This window comes from Podarcis muralis, chromosome 10 (assembly GCF_964188315.1).
Source record: "Podarcis muralis chromosome 10, rPodMur119.hap1.1, whole genome shotgun sequence".
In the NCBI taxonomy this organism is placed as follows: domain Eukaryota; kingdom Metazoa; phylum Chordata; class Lepidosauria; order Squamata; family Lacertidae; genus Podarcis; species Podarcis muralis.
Genome location: NC_135664.1, coordinates 50,936,660 through 50,952,784, shown reverse-complemented (window position 1 = coordinate 50,952,784; position 16,125 = coordinate 50,936,660). Strand labels below are relative to the sequence as shown.

Sequence of the window (16,125 nt, the reverse complement as noted above, 5' to 3'; positions counted from 1 at the left end):
TGAACAGAAAAAAATGTTTAGTTAATTAATTATCTAATGCAAACATATGCCCTTGTTTGGCCCTACAGACTTCCTCCAGCAAGCATATTCCACTGGTAATCATGCTTAGTCTAAATTTACCCTTCCTGGGAAAGTACCACTGACTTTCCCCATGGGGAACACCTCAGTCATCTGGATGTGAATTCTGATTGGCTTGGTAATGACCACTCTGCCATTCTGCAGTAGTGAAATTATATTGATACGTCTGGTAATGACTCAGTATTTGAATTAATTAACATTTAATGAACCCTCTTTCCAGTACTATCATTAAGGTAATCATCCTTTGTGTTAGAGCTAATGTCCATCAGAAAGCTTCTCTCCTATAACTGTGTTTCCCACACATCCCCAAACTATCCAGCCATCTGGATACTCCAGAGAGCTGCTCTACATTCCTTCTCCAAGCCTGCTTTGCCCCGTGGATGGCTACGGGAGCACACCTGCCTTTCACTTAGGTAGATACTGTCCCCCTGCCTCCTCACCTCTCAGATATGTTTGCTATTTTCTTCAGGTTCACTAGGACTCTTGTGTCATCATCATCATCCCATCTTTTCCTCCAAGTAGCTTAAAGTGGTGTACATGGTTCTCCCCTTCCTCAGTTAATCCCTACAACAAACCTGTGAGGTAGGTTGGGGCTGAGAGGCAGTGAATTGGCCCAATATCACCCAGTGAGCTTCATGTCCGAAAGAGGATTTGAACCCTGGTCTCCCAGGTTCTAGTCCAACACTCCAACCACTACACCTCTATTAAAAAAAAAGTAGGAAACAAAAGCTAGTAATATCCCTTCATGGAAATTGCTTCTGGTTTTTTGTTTTTTGTTTAATTACATTAGGAGACTTCTCAGGAACCCAGGGTGATAGCCATACTTTGACTTGAGGCCCCCCTTTTTTGCCTGAGCCTGTGGTGTCTGTTCAGGAAGCAGGAAGCTGATATGCTGAGTGTCTGTACTGGAAGGACAGGGCGCCTAGTCAACTGAACTGCTGTAAGGAATCCATATGCCGCAACAATATCAAATAAGCAGGTCACGTTGAAACTCAGGAAACAATAGCTCCTTACTCTCCCTTCCTTGGGGCAGGTAACTATTGGTGTTCATCTTTTCCTCTAATCTTTACCTTTCTTAGTTTCCAAATCTTTATATCTTTCTGTCTTTGCGTTATCCAAACCCCAGCCACCTGCAATTAAGCATTCCCTTGTAGCCATCCTGCTCTATATATTGCAACTCCATCTTTTCCTACTGCTCTCATAGAAACAGTTTTAAGCTATTGGCCCAGGCAAATGTGGGTTTGGGTAGCTTGTGTAACAACTAACCATCTTGTTATTTTAAATGACTGAATTGGAGCTTCAAGCCACAAAGCCCTTTTACTCACTGCCCACAATTTTGTGTAAATAAATATTTTGCCTGAATTCATCTTGACATGTGTTATTCTTTGCTAATCCCCTCTAGTAAATGTAATTGACATTTATAAATTGGTTATGGCACCGTGGCATGCATTCATCTTCAGATTAAAGATCCTCAAAGGTTTTGCTTCCTTGAACTCATGTGTAACATATGTATTCAGGTACATGTGTAAACAGAAACATGAGCAGTCCTGTTAACAAGATGCTCTCCCACACATCATTGCTTTACCAGCTTAGCCCAGACTATCGAAGACCAAACAAGAAGAGAAACCTTACAGTGGTTCTGAACATAACCAAGCTCTAAGGAATGGTTGGCTCCAGAGTTGAGAGAGAGCTCACAGAACACTTTTCTAGATATCCTTGCAGTATTGACTAACAACTAAGGTGGTATAAAACTAAAGGGCACCCTCATTTCATGTTGCAAATTATGAAGGGGCATGGAAACAATCTGAACAAATTAATGTAGACCAGAAGTAAAATATTAAAAATATGAATGTCAATTTGGATGTAGAAACATTTGGCAAACAATCAAGAGGAGAACAGCTGTTAAAATTGAAAGTGAGTGATTTTTTAAAAAAAGTGATATTGAGATGGGGAAGGAAATGACAGAGAAAATATAAATGGTAGTTTTTGAGTATTCATAATTTTTAAATTTCAGCTGGAATTTTCAAATCTAGGAATGCAGATACTTATATTTCACCAAGTGAATCCCCCTCTCCAGCAACTGAGTGCAGGAGGCAGGGAAAAACCCCAACCAAAGTGCTGTGAAATGAACTAGCATATAGTTTGGACAAGTTATAATGCCATTAAGTACAGGTTTAGGTAGAAATACAAGAGAGGATTTGGGCAGCCCTCTCCGTCAAACACTTTCTAGCTTACATCTGCCTGGCTATGATGGTCTTCAGGTGGGATACATTCTCCTGTTTTTCAGAGACTGCTCATAAATTGGAAGAGTCAATGTTAAAAGTCAATGTTAACTTGAGGGCAGAGGGTCTCTCCCTCTAAATCACCTGATAAGAGGCATTGGCAGGAGCTGTGGGAAAGAGGCGTCCTGTTCTCTCAACATGGTCCAACATGCCCCTGATGGCAGGGATTCATAGCCCTTCCCTCCTCTCATTTCACTAATCAGAGTTATTCAGTTAGTTCCATGTTGCAATTTGGCCTACCTGTGTTGTAACCTCTCCCAAGAGCTGGCCAGGGACGGTGGTTCTTCCAGAGGTTCCCAAGGTACCAGTCACTCTGGTTCTCCACTAAACCAAGAACCTGCTGGCCTGGAAAACAAAAAAACAAGGACAAACTCTTAGGAAAGACAGGCAAGCACACAAATGCCAGAGGGACATAATGCACATAGAATGAAAACATGTTGCATGCCATTGTACCCTACACAAGCTAATCCTCCTGTTTAGAAACCAAATCAGCCCTGTTCAGAGGCTTCTCTGAATGCACCTAGCTAGTCCTGCCCCCTAGACACTAATGCAAATGCTGGCCACATCCCCCAGATGGAGAGGACCCTATGGGCATACAGATGTATGGAAAAAAAACCCTTTTTCATAAGACCACTTGGAGCCTATTTAATGCCTCTGCAACCCCTGAGAGAGCTAAATATACTCTAACCTAGACCTTGGCTTAGGAAGGGCTTAATCATCACAGAACGCAAACCTTTCATTATATTTACTCCCCTGCCCAATAAGCCTGCTTTTCTAGCTCCATAACCTCCTTCCGAATCCATAGATAACAAAGCTTACCTTGGTTCCCATTATTCCTCACATCACAGACTCACAACCTTTGCCACCCTCTTGCTGGTCTCTCCTACCTCTTATAGCAGCTGCTGGGGCTTGGATGCCCTGACACCTTGCCCACACCCATTTCCTCAATGCCAACATCATGTTCTAGTGAATCAACATCAGAACCAAACTTGGCGGAATTTCCATTCCAATTCATTATAGGCTGTATGTACATAGGGCTCCCTCCTCAGGGACATGAATCCTGATCAACCAGGAGTGCAATCAGTGCATGAGTTGGCATCTGGGGGTGAAGGTAGCCAACTGGGTATTGAATGCCTGAGCAGGTCTATCATGAGACACTTAAATAAGGCACTGTTTTTGTTTCAAGTTTTATTTACTTATGTTTATATGACACATATTCAACAGAATGAAATGCATAGCAAACATATTAAAAAGATGAAGTGCTTAATAAGATACGGTGCTAATCAATAAGGAACTTAGTGCAAGCTGCCCTGGAAAAGGTTCAAAGGGTGAGATATATAAACTCTTCGAATGAATCCATAAAATAAAAGGAAGTTTTACACATTTGCCCTCCAACCAGACTAAAAGTTAATACTTTGATTTTAACCAAACCTGTAAAATCTCTCAGTCCGATAGCATCTAAAAGTGTTCTTTCATCATCTCTCAAACATTTCCCTAGTAGGATCATTCATATCTGTATCTAGACACATATATGTAATTCTCCCATGTGTATATGTGGAAAAAAAAGTCAGTATTAACTGTCTCATTTTGCCTTGGAGGCATTATTATCTCTTAGTCCAAACTACCTTGCAGGGGTCTTGTATGGATAAAGTAGGATACACTCATGGGGGAAGGTCCAGGGCATATCATTTTCTGAGGCAAATATGGTGCCTGTCGCATTCTATATGTACAAAAGAAATCAGACTGGCAATTGAATCCTACATAAACTATGCTGATGGGTTGGCATCCTCCACTGTACTGGAGGCACCTGTATTCCAAGAGAGCAGAATGACCAAGGGATTTAGGAGGGACAACCTGGCAGCTGCCACTGTGGTCCTACTGCCTTCCCACAGCAAACTGTTGCCTGAGGCGGTTGTCTCACTTTGCCTAATAGTAGGGGCCAGCCCTGAAGTTCATATCCACTGTCATGAGCTCCATGAAAGAAGAGCAGAATAGAAATGAGACAAACAAAAAGCCTTAGACTTACGTCTGGCTGGCCTATGGTATCAATGATTTTCATTAGAAAATATCCCCCAAGGCAAACATGGTAAGATGAAAAAACAGCAAAGGCAGCAGTGCCTTTATGAAGACGAACTGAAATGCCACAGGATTATGGTAAGTTTTCAAGTTCTCTACAATTTTTCATCAGGCAAGATGTTACACAAAAGCAGGGGCTTTGTGGTGGTGGGGGAATGAGAAAACCGGGTGAGTAACACTTTTTAAAACATGCAAAAAACCAGATCCCTTCCAAATCCCACCCCCACATTATTTTTACTTTGCCCTTTGTATCTTCCAAGCCTTGAAGTAATTTATCAATGCTAGATAGTCACCCCTTATTGGTCCCTGAAAACTGCCACTGGCTAATGCCCTAATCCCCCCTTCGCCATTTAAACATTTATTACAAAGGATTTAACTTGAAAATATTGACATTTAGAAGGTTTCCTCACAGCTTTCTATTTTATTTCAGAGAGAGGAATCATATGGCTGCTTATTATAACGTCACACAGTTATGTTAGGTTATGTTGTTCTCTGAAAGAAGCCTCCCATTGATTTTGCTGTCTTAAACTCAGCATGGTAAATAATTGGCAACAGTAGTGAACCGCCTGGACTTAATTTATTTCTATAAGCATCCCAGACTCTTAATAAGTGTGGGATTAATATTTTATCTTTAATTGAACTTGTTTCTTTCTTTTCATGTTTGCCAACATGATATGCTGAATGAGAAGTTTGTTTTAACATTGTTCTAAACTATGGAACACTTTTGAACTTCAAGGTCAAATAAATGTGTTCATGCTACCAGCTGTGATTTGTATTTGGATGGAAGGCACAAAACACAGTTGAACTGCTCAGGGTAAAGAAGGTTTGGCAATATAAGATGCCTAGATAGGATATCACCAAGGAACTGTATGTAAGCTATTTTCTTTTTGAGCTTTTCGAAAGAAGAGTGCAGAATAAAGAGTGTGTGTTTGACGACAAATTCTTGGTCTAATCCATGTTGATTTTAAACAAGATTATTTTGCTTTCTTTTGCTTTTTGAAAAAGGAAAAAACAGTTCTGGAAGAACATAAGACCTGTAAGATTGTAATTACCTCTAGATGCATAGATTAGTTCAACCACCACGAACCATTTTGCTTATTTCTGTGATTATAAATTGCTTTAAACTATTTTTAATATTGTGTTTTAATGTTGCAATCTGCCCTGGGATCTTAGGGTTAAGGGCACGTAAATAACAACAACAACGTCACCATATGAATATAAACAGCCTGTTTAAAATATACAATATAATTAGTTAGTGAAAACACTGGGTGGATCTAGAAATAGGTCAAAAGTGCTATAAGTAAGTCAGAAGTTAATTTGTTACAACAAAAGGGGGAAAAAGCCTATGTAAAAATCATTAGAAACTATTTCTTGCTCTCTGGTGCCATCTGGTGTTGGATATTTATAACACATTCAAAATCTATTACAGTATTTTGACGACTGTAATGTATTATTTCTTAAAGCTATATGAGGAAAGCTCATGAAGGCAGGTTTACTATCACAATGGAATGGTCAATATCAAGGGTGTATATCCTCTTTTGATGAAGCCCACACACTCTGGATGCATCTGGATCACCTCCAAGGTAAAGAGGGCTGATCCCAAAGCTTCAGACCAGCTTCAGTGCACGGTTTTCAGTTACAATTTGGTAAGCCAAAAAGTAAAATTATTTTGAACGTCCCACAGAAAAGCTAAGATAGTTATCACCAGGCACAGAGGAGGAGAGGAAGGGGGTATACTTTTGTCACTTCCAGCTTCAAATGGAGAATGACTTGACTAGAGTTCTCCTATTATAGCTCCTTTGGGAGCAACATTGAAGTAACATCATAAACTGTTCATTGTTTCTCAGTGTTCTTTGCAAGCTGACTATCTGAAAAGAAGCAACATCTAACAACTTTGTGGAGTTATCTCTGGTTGTATTTTGCTTTTGTGACCTAACCGTTTATACCAATCCCATCTCTTGTAGCCGCCTTTTTTTTTTGTAAGATCGCACTCAATGTTGTTTGTCTGCCTTGCGTGTTATTATTACTAGGTAAATCATTTCCCTTCTCTAGCAGCATTTAATTTCATTTCAGTGTTATTTGTAAGTCTGCGTTTGACTGATTGTCTGTGTACATAATATAGTAGCTGTCTGTCTCTGTCTCTGTGTTTTGTGCTGTGCGTCTTCACTGTGCGACTGTCAATTGTGCAGAAAACAAAGAAGACTCAAACTGTTTTTCATTCATCAAAACTCATTAAAACCTACAGTGTGTAGAGCCTTCACTTATCCTTCTGTAATTTTGCAAGGCAGGAAGCTTACCTAGGGATTACTTCTTGCTGCTCTGCATGTTAGGGCATCCTTTTCTGGAACACACATACACTACCCTTAAAGACTCTCTACCAAAACACCTTGCATATTTGTCTGAAATCTGGCAGGCTGCAGCTCCTCTGAAAAAGATTCCATGCCTGTAACTTTCATCCCATTCTCTCTCTGTTTGTGGACTACTGGGCAAAGGTAAGGTGTACACCCTTTCATCTTCCCACTTTTGCCTCTGGTCTCTCCTATTTGCTTTATATTTAATTTTTTATATATTGCTCCCTCACAAAATACAAAGGCAGTGCACAGCAATATAAAAACATTTTAAAAAAATAAATAAACAAAATAAAAGCAGTGCAGTACTATGACTGGCATGCAGCCCCACAGACAATTTTCCATAAAGGAATATGGTCCTTGGGTTGAAAACCATTCCCCATACTAGGTTATAGGCCGGACAATGATTTGGTTGCCTTAGTAGTTGATGACCTTTGTGTCATGAATTCTGCTCATATTGATCCAGAGCAGACTCCAATGTGCAGTTAGCAGAGTCAAAACTTAAAACACGTTGTAGGATTCCCCCAAAGTAGACCAGAGGCAAATTAGCTTTATCCAACAGAGTTTATTGAAGACAAATGAGCTTATCGGTCACAAATCCATACATCTTCAGGATTGGCACAGTTCATAAGAAATCCAGTTGCCACAGACTTAAGTTGTAATAGGACTGAAACCTTAACGCTAAGCATACTATATACAGAACACCACACCAGAGGGAAAGAGAGACAGAAAGTGAAACTCAGGCTCCTTGACAGAAAGAGATAACAGAACCAGTTTCAACCAGCTGTTCAGCTTCTCTGAAAGAATAACCAAAACATTAGGAACCTTCTGCCTGTTTCTAGGCAGAATAGAAGCTTGCTTGTTAGCTAGAAACTTCCAGCTTGTATCACACAGAAAGCTTCCAGAACCCTCTTGAATTAATCAGAATAGGAAAGATCTCTACACTTTAGACCAATACATTTTGCACCAAAAAATGCAAACTGACACTTTGTTGGGGACTGGACAAGGGAAGTGCACACTTCAGGACCTCTCAGTGGCTTCTGATACCATCAACCATGAGATCACTCTGGACTGGCTGCTGCGATGAGACTGTTGAAGTGGTTCCAGTCCTTCTTGGAGGAGTCGTTTCAGAAGATGGAGCTGGGGTGGCCATTAGCCTATGGTGTCCCAAAGGGTGGGTTCTGTTCTATCCACTGTGTGTGCTGTTTAGCATCTACATGGAACTGCTGGTGGAGGCCGTCCAGGTCTTTGGTGTCATCTGTATTTAGACAACACCCAATTCTGTCTCACTGTCACAAAGAAAACTGCTGATGTTCTGATACAATTTCTGGACTAGTTGAGGCTGGGCTAATTGGAACTTAATCCACCTAAGACAGAGGTGTTCCTGGCTGGTAGAAAGGCAAATCAGAGAATAGGAGTTCAACTGGCACTGCATTTGAAGAATGTTTGGGAAGTGCAACTGGTTCAGAATACTACAGCCAGGCTATGGGAGCAAGTGGCTCCAGGGTTAAAACAGTTACAGCTGCACTTGCTGCATGCCCAGCTCCAAGCAGAATTCCATGCACTGGTTAGTATCTATAAAGCCCCAGATGACTTGGGAGAAGGCTACCTGAAGGGCTGCCCGCCGTGTAAACTTGCCTGAGCATTAAGATCTTCAAGGAGGCCCTGGCTCTCTGTTCTGTCAGCTTCTGAAGTGTTTGGTAGGAACCCCAAAAAGGTCATTTGCAGTCACTGCACACAGACTTTGGAACTCCCTGCCAAGGGAAGCACGTTTAGTCCCCTCATTGATGCCCTTTTGGCTGCAGGTGAAAACCTTTTCATTTAAGTACATGCTTGTCCTACTTAGCAGATTTGTTCTTCTCTGCTAGTTTCTGTTTGGTCAGTATTTAATGTGTTTTTAACTAACATTTCTTTTATTGGGCTATTGCTTATTGCATTATATAGAATGGCAATTTTCGATTGTAGTTTTTATTGTTGCTAGCCATCTTGGGCATTTTAGTCAGGTGAAAATGTAATAAAAAGAATAAAGACAGAATCAAGTCCTAATTGGTACAATTTAGCAATCCTAGAACTTGGCTCAGGCGGAACCAAATATTATTGGTGAGAAGAACAAGCTGACCTTGTCTAATGTCCAGCAAGGGATTTCATAACTCAGCAGTCTAGAGAGTCTTCTCAAGTAGTTACAAACTGCATTAAAAGAAAAATGTGAAAATCCTATCTGCAAGAAGTCAATATTGAATTCCCTCTCTGTAGACTACCCATCTGCTTTCATTTTACTCTCTCAAACTCAAGGCACACAGGTCAGTCCTCAGACTGACTCATAATTGATAATGCACAAACCTTGTTGGTTGCTAATGGATTTCTTCTCTCACTTGGAAGATGTATCCAGGTTTGTTTGTTTTTTAAACACCCGTATTACCCAATTTGCAGAGGCGGAGCTAGCTGCTCTGGCACCCAGAGCGGCGCAAATGCTGTGTACCCAGGGGTGGGGCGAGCATCGCAGGGGGGCAGGGCGGTGATGTCACCCCCCCTCAGGGATGACACCCAGGGCGTCCCGCACCCACCGCACCCCCTTCCTCTGCCAGTGCCGATTTAAGCCCATTTTGCCATCCATTAAAAATGATAACAAAACAGACAGACAGGTAGAACCTGTGACAAAATGTTGCAGGATGAAGTGCTCCTGTTCACTGATCCAGTCAGTCAGTCCTGTGCTCTTCCATGGCACTCCATTTCATTCTCCTTTCAACTCAGCTTTGAGTAACCTCACTCAATAATCAGCCAGAATTTGTGGCCACTGAATATACATAGTTCACATTGAGCTGCTTCCTCCCCGCCAAATAATTTGTACTTCTGCAAATGTTGGCATCTCTCAAGTCTGCTGATACCTCTACTCTTGCATGTGGTTGGTGCCATTTTGGCTATATAAGCAACATCACTAAGTGACTGGATTTTAGAAACAGAAGGGATGACTGAAATGGAACTATACCTTTACAGACTTTTATTTAGATTTGGTTTCCTTCTCAGCAACCAGCTCTCAAGCAGAGTTGTTAGTTTGAACAGTGGGGAACAAATTACCCCTTTATAAGAAATAAAAAACAGTCTTCTAGAAAACACTATTTGAATGCCCTGATGAATGAAGAGCCCTGTTTTCAGCTCAAATTACACTGGCTACTTTTCATTAAAAAGACTTCCCTCCTTAAGTAAGGGACTGTTATTCTGTGTGGTTGTGTGGTTGTTGTTTTTTTGGTATGACACTATTGAGATTATCTCTTCTTTTCTGCAGTGGTAGTGGTGAAGCACTTATTGTCATTTCTATCAAATAATAAAGCCAAACTTGTACCACATAGACCTCATTGCAGTCCTGTTTTATGTTGTTTGATAGAACCATGCCATGAAGGCAGACGCTTCTGTGTATGCGCTATGCACCTAATGATAACCACCCACTTCTGGTTAAATCTGTGCCGGTGCTGCATTCTGCCACCAAGTTAACACCATTTTGTGACTGCATCTTTCTGCTCAAAGTGAATGGAGCAGGATCTTGTGACACAGCTCAAACATAATGTAAAATCAATAAAACATACTTATCATCATCATCATCAACACAACACATGAATCCAGTTAGGGCAGGTATTTCCCATCTCCACCAATGAATGCTAATAACCAAAGGCCTAATACTGTATTAGTTGATACTTAAAACCCAGCATGATTGTCACTGGTCAAACTTGAGAGGTGTGGGTATTCCATAACTAGGGGCACTATTATAACAACAAGACCCTCTCATGTGCTGCCACATAACAACTGCTCGATCAGTGTTAAGAAGGCTTTGTAACAATAAATTACTGCCGCCATTGGTAGTTTCCTGAAAAGTCAAACTATCTGCTTCTTCCCTCATGAAACCCAAGGTCATGTACATGTGATTCTCAAGTGACTACCCATCAAGGCAGTGACCAGACCCAGTCCTGTTCAGCTTCAGCAAGCTGGTGGCCTGATGCTCCTTCTGGCTGTGTCCTGGGATCTAACTAGTTTTCTGTCAAGATAGTATGGACTCACTGGCAGAGAAAGAGGAGTGCGGGGGGAGCGCACCGCCCCTGGCAGCATGATCCTGGTGGGGTGCCATCGCGGCTGCCCCCCGCCCGCACTGGGAGCCATGCCCCCAGGATGTGCGCAAGCCCCGCCCCGCCTGCTCTCCACCCCCCGGTGCCGGAGCATGAAGCTCCGCCATTGTATGGACTTCCAGCCTCAGTCACTGACACATAGTTCTTCCAAGAGCAGCATCTACCTTTGGGTCTCTCCAGAGAAGAAATCACAGTGCCAAGCCCTCTGGGAGCTCTGTTCTATTATGATCAATCCTCCAACTGGGCACTTTACCAACTCATTTCACTTCTCACTGTGTGCTGGCATTTCAAACCTAGATCTCCTGAGGTGAAGAATTAGCTCCTCTAATCTTTTGCGCCCCTGGAAAAGGGAATGGATCCCTTTTTTGGAAGACAAAGCAAACATCACGATTCTTTGCTAGATGAGAAAATAGCAGCGACCACAATGCATTTCAATTGCTCTGTACTCTGCTCTGCCTATCTCTCCTTCTTACGAGTTATTATAGTAAAACACCGTGACTAACAGCAAAAGCTTTGTCATTGTTTTCTGCTCTAGACCCACAGTTATGATTAAGTGCACTCCACTCACTCCTTGCTACTCCAGGCACAAGTTTAGCTTATGAAAATGAAGATGTCTTCTTTACTTATACATACATCATCATTAATAGCCAGACAACGGGGGCGGGGGGCGGGGGAGAGAACCCACAAACACCAAGGTTGTGACGCCGGCCATGACCACAGAGAAAATTTATCAAGTTGGGCAGAATTAGAACAGGATTATTCCAAACATTGTAGCACCCTGAAAGAGGCTTCGGCCGTAAAACAGATTGGGGAACCCTCTGGATTTTGCAAAGAGCAGCCTTCTAATATCTTTAGTTATGAATGGTTTTGCTCAGAATGTACTGTAGTTAGGACTAGAAGATACAATGGAGAAACAGCATAGCAAAGCTATGCTGACCTTACACACAAGACATATGTTAGTGTTTCATAAGAATAAGGTTATTGGACTAGGTCCCAGGAAAATTATGCCAATGTGGTGCAGTAGCTAAAACACTAGCTTTGGATGTAAGAAACAAGTCTCTAGTTTTCAGCCTTTAGCAGCTCTTTCTTGCCATTTTTGGAGTTAAGATCATTGGAATATGCCCCAAGTTAACACCCACCTGTTCCAGAGGGTAGAAGGAGGCTATAATATGTTTTCCTCATCTGAATGCAGAGAGTGCAGACACAAGGTAAACTGACGAGACAACCTGGATTTGGATGTAAGAAGATGCCTTTGGATTCTCAAGCTAATATTATTTTGCAGCTAGTAATGCCACTCTGTGTGCTTGTTCCTGCACCCTATGATTTGTAGGCTGTTATCTTTGAAAACCCATGCACATCCACATGCACACACACACAAACACACACACACAAAATTACAAGAAATGTAAGTCTTCGGTCTTTTCTCTTCCTAACATAAGACGTATCCTGTGCATTGCTGTACTACATAAGGAGCAACATTCTTGTTTCAATAAAATGTGAGAGCAAGTTCCTGGTATAGTCATAACCAACTCAAATGGGTACGATGTGGAACACATAAACATTAACTTCAAAATATGCATTGCCCTACGACAGAGAAAGCACAATGAGATGTCGTATTTGCCACCCTGCTTAAATATTTGGGATTTTGAAATTCAGGAAATGCTAGAAAGATTGTAAATATGAGCCCGTGAGGAAGGTGCAATTTTTATTTTGCCTGCAAATTGTCTCAGTTGTAGGCCCAGTTTTAAAACATGCCATAGTTGGGTAAGTACTGGGTGCTCCAGAGAGCTCATACTTGCACCACTTCTTCATCATCATCATCATCATCATCACAATTTTAAAGGACTTGGCACTGAGGGAAGTGTTGGGTTGCAGTGGCTGCTATCTCTTCACCCCAAATACATCCTTAGTTTCCCCTCTGCCTCAAAGTAGCATCCTTTGGCAAAATATTGATGGTTGGAAGCATATGGTGGCCACTGCAGCTGCCCAGCTTGGCACTTCTCCACTCAGTGCCATGCCAACGATAAGAGAAAAGTGGGGCCAGCTTCACAGTCTCAGGAACAGAGGAAGCTGCCTTATCCTTAACCAAACCAACAGTCCATCTAGCTCAGGCAGGGGTTTAGACAGAGGGCTTTCCCTACTTCAGTGTAGATGGTGGGGATTGAAAGTGCATGCAAAGCAGATTTTCTTCCACTGAGTTACAGCTATAACCTCACTGGAAGGGGCTGGAAGAGACGCTTTGAGAGGCCTCTTCAGACCTGCTCAATTGGTGAGATAGCTCACTTGTTTGACAGAAACTGTACTCTTAAACAAGGCAGAAACAAGGCAGAAAGTGTCATTAGAAGGTGTGTTCACCAACTTTGGTGGTGTGAGGGTCAAGTAGCCATAAATCCCTTGGTTTTCATTCAAGCCTTCATCCTTGCAGTGTAATTCACCTTGAACTTGGCTGCCCTTAATACAGTTTCTGCAGTCCTCCTGGACACCACTCAAACTACCCCCCCCAAAAAAGATGTTGCCTCATAGGACAGAAAAACCTCACTTTCTTGTACCACCTAAGTTCCAGGCATCAGCCAGCCAAGTGTGATGTCATTTAGAACCGTTGCTACTTCCAGTCCAAAAGGAGAACGCTTGGTGACCTTTCTGCCAATAAAGTTGAAAATCCATTTCCACAGCAGTGAGATTCAGTTTTATTACCAAATGCAGTTCTCCATGATGAATTATAATTCAAATCTACTTCCCAGCCTTAAGAACAAGAACTGAAATGTGAAGGTTTCTAGCGGTAATAACAAACCACCCACAAACACCACAGATTCACTATCTTTATACCAATACTTTATGCTGTAACAATTGCATCCCAAAGTAACAAGCAATCGTCTTTCCTTCTAGCTCACAATTATTTCCCGGATAGGTCATTAATATGAAGAAGCGATTCAGAAGATAGCTTGTTTTCCTCATTGTGCAAGTGGACTTCAGTTGGGCTTGCCCTGTGTCATAGGATCCAGTCCTTAAAAAGCATTTTTAAACATGCATAAATAGCATATTAAAAAATACAACCCACAGTGATCCCCATCCCTTCCCTTCTCGCTTTCTCTTCAAACAGGCTTTATCCTCACTGTTTGGTCTGTCTGCAGCATTCAGCTTGTAAGACTTTGGGGCAGAGACCATCCTTCCATGTCCTGCATACCGCCCAGCATACGTGCAGTGCAAACCGGATATAAAGTAATGCAAGGAAAGCTGAATTCTCGATGTGTACCAGGTTTAGGAGCACAAGTCCATTAAAAAGCACAGGGAACAATTTACCTGGCACAGCAAATGCGTGACTACTATCCATTTCAAAGGATTTCATCAGGACCCCTGCGTTAAGCCCTTTGCAGTGAATGAAGGCTGCGTAGGAGTAACACGCAGTGTATTGTGGGGACAGTATGAATCAGTACCGTGAAGAAATGCACTTATGGGATAAAGGTTCCTTTTCCCCTTCATGCCTCTAAGTGATAACGTAGTGAAATGATCTTGAAGGAATGTGCTGAATGCATGAAAGTAATTGCTCATGCACCATGACCATGTCTTTCACAGATGCATTATTTTATTATTCAAGGGGATAAGGCTCTGTGATAAGGCAGGTAGTTAGCACGAGTCCTGTCAGAAGAGTGCATCCATGTAATGGAGAATAGTAAAATCAGCTAGTGGCTGGACTGTGATAGATTTACCAGGGCTGGGCTCCATAAGCTCAACCCTATTTCTTTCAGGGGTGTAGCAATCAATTCTGAAGTGCAGGTGTTCTTTGTGACAACCTGCAAGGCTGTGCCGCTTCTAAGACACTGCCACAAAAATGAATTTTTGACCAATACAGATATTTTGGTTTCAGTTGCAAGACACTTGAAAAAACCCCAAATTTCTGGAATTTTTCAAGATAAAAGTGGCAATTTAGCCTTAGTCATGCTCTTCCTCTGCTTTGCTGCTTTGCTTATTTTGGCGGACTTCTCTCCCTGAGAAAAGCTTATTTATCTGGCATGAAGAGGATTGGCAAATCACGACGCAGGAGATGATGTCATCCCTGCTGTGAAATAAGAGGCTGCGCTTGGTCCCTGACCATCCCTGCTCTTACTACACCACTGAACACAACCCTGGAAAAGGTGGAGCATGAGAAGCAGGAAAGCAGCTTTTTTGGGGGGGGGGGGGAGAGCACTAAAATCAGAAAGTTTGTACAGCAACCAGTGAGATACACAGCTATGGCTCCCAAACAAGAGGGAGGTCCCAAAATTGTTCTGGTTATTACTGGCAGGAAGCAGCCAATTTAATTGGGGGAAATCACCTAATCATTCTAGTGCAGGTGCATGGTTATGCATGCATGAAGGCCTCAGCTAATGCCATCAGCTTACACAAGCTATTGGAGGTCTCAGCACAGGAGCAATGTGGCTAGAATGTGCCACCTTAGCCACTGCTCAGGAATGGCTACCAGTACACCAGTACACAAACCCAGCTCCTTGCCACCACCCACCCAGTCTTGGTGGATTGAATGGCTGACAGCCAGTGTGGTATAGTGGGAGACCAGGATTCAAATCCCCACTCAGCCATAAATTTCACCAGGTGACCACTGTATAGCCCACCTTTTCCTCCAAATTGCTTAAGATCGTGTACATACTTCTCCTCTTTCCCAATCATATTAGACTAAGAGATAAGTACTGGCCCAAGAAGTATGTACACGATCTTAAGCAATTTGGAGGAAAAGGTGGGCTATACAGTGGTACCTTAGGTTAAGAACTTTGCTTCAGGATGAGAACAGAAATCGGGCTCCAGCGGCGTAGCGGCAGCAGGAGGCCCCATTAGCTAAAGTGGTGCTTCAGGTTAAGAACAGTTTCAGGTTAAGTACGGACCTCCGGAACGAATTACGTACTTAACCTGAGGTACCACTGTATATGCAAATAACAACAACAACAACAACAACAACAACAACAACAACAACAATAGATTCCTAGTTGAGGTTGGAGATCAGGCTGAGTGAAGACTGCACAGCCTATCTGCAACACTTGCAAGTGCAAAATGTGTGGCAACTGGCTGGCTTCAGACATATCGTTAACTGATTAGATGTTTCCGTCCTTCTTTGGAAATGCAAAATAAAATGTGAAGGGCCTATTTCTCCAGGGGTACTAATGAACCTGCCGAGATGAAAACATAAAATACTCCTGCTTCCAGCAGACTCAGACTGCTGTTTGTAAACATATATAC

At 42.2% G+C, this 16,125-nt stretch overlaps 1 protein-coding gene across 2 annotated transcripts in view; it reads right to left on the bottom strand.

Annotated features, from left to right (window-relative positions):
* Positions 1 to 16,125, bottom strand: part of LARGE1 (LARGE xylosyl- and glucuronyltransferase 1) — a 309,421-nt gene that overhangs the window by 65,284 nt on the left and 228,012 nt on the right. For both annotated transcript variants that reach the window (XM_028745321.2, XM_077935011.1), the window contains one exon: positions 2,601 to 2,705. In XM_028745321.2, the coding sequence (XP_028601154.1) occupies positions 2,601 to 2,705 (105 nt within the window). The remainder of the gene's footprint in view (positions 1 to 2,600; positions 2,706 to 16,125) is intronic.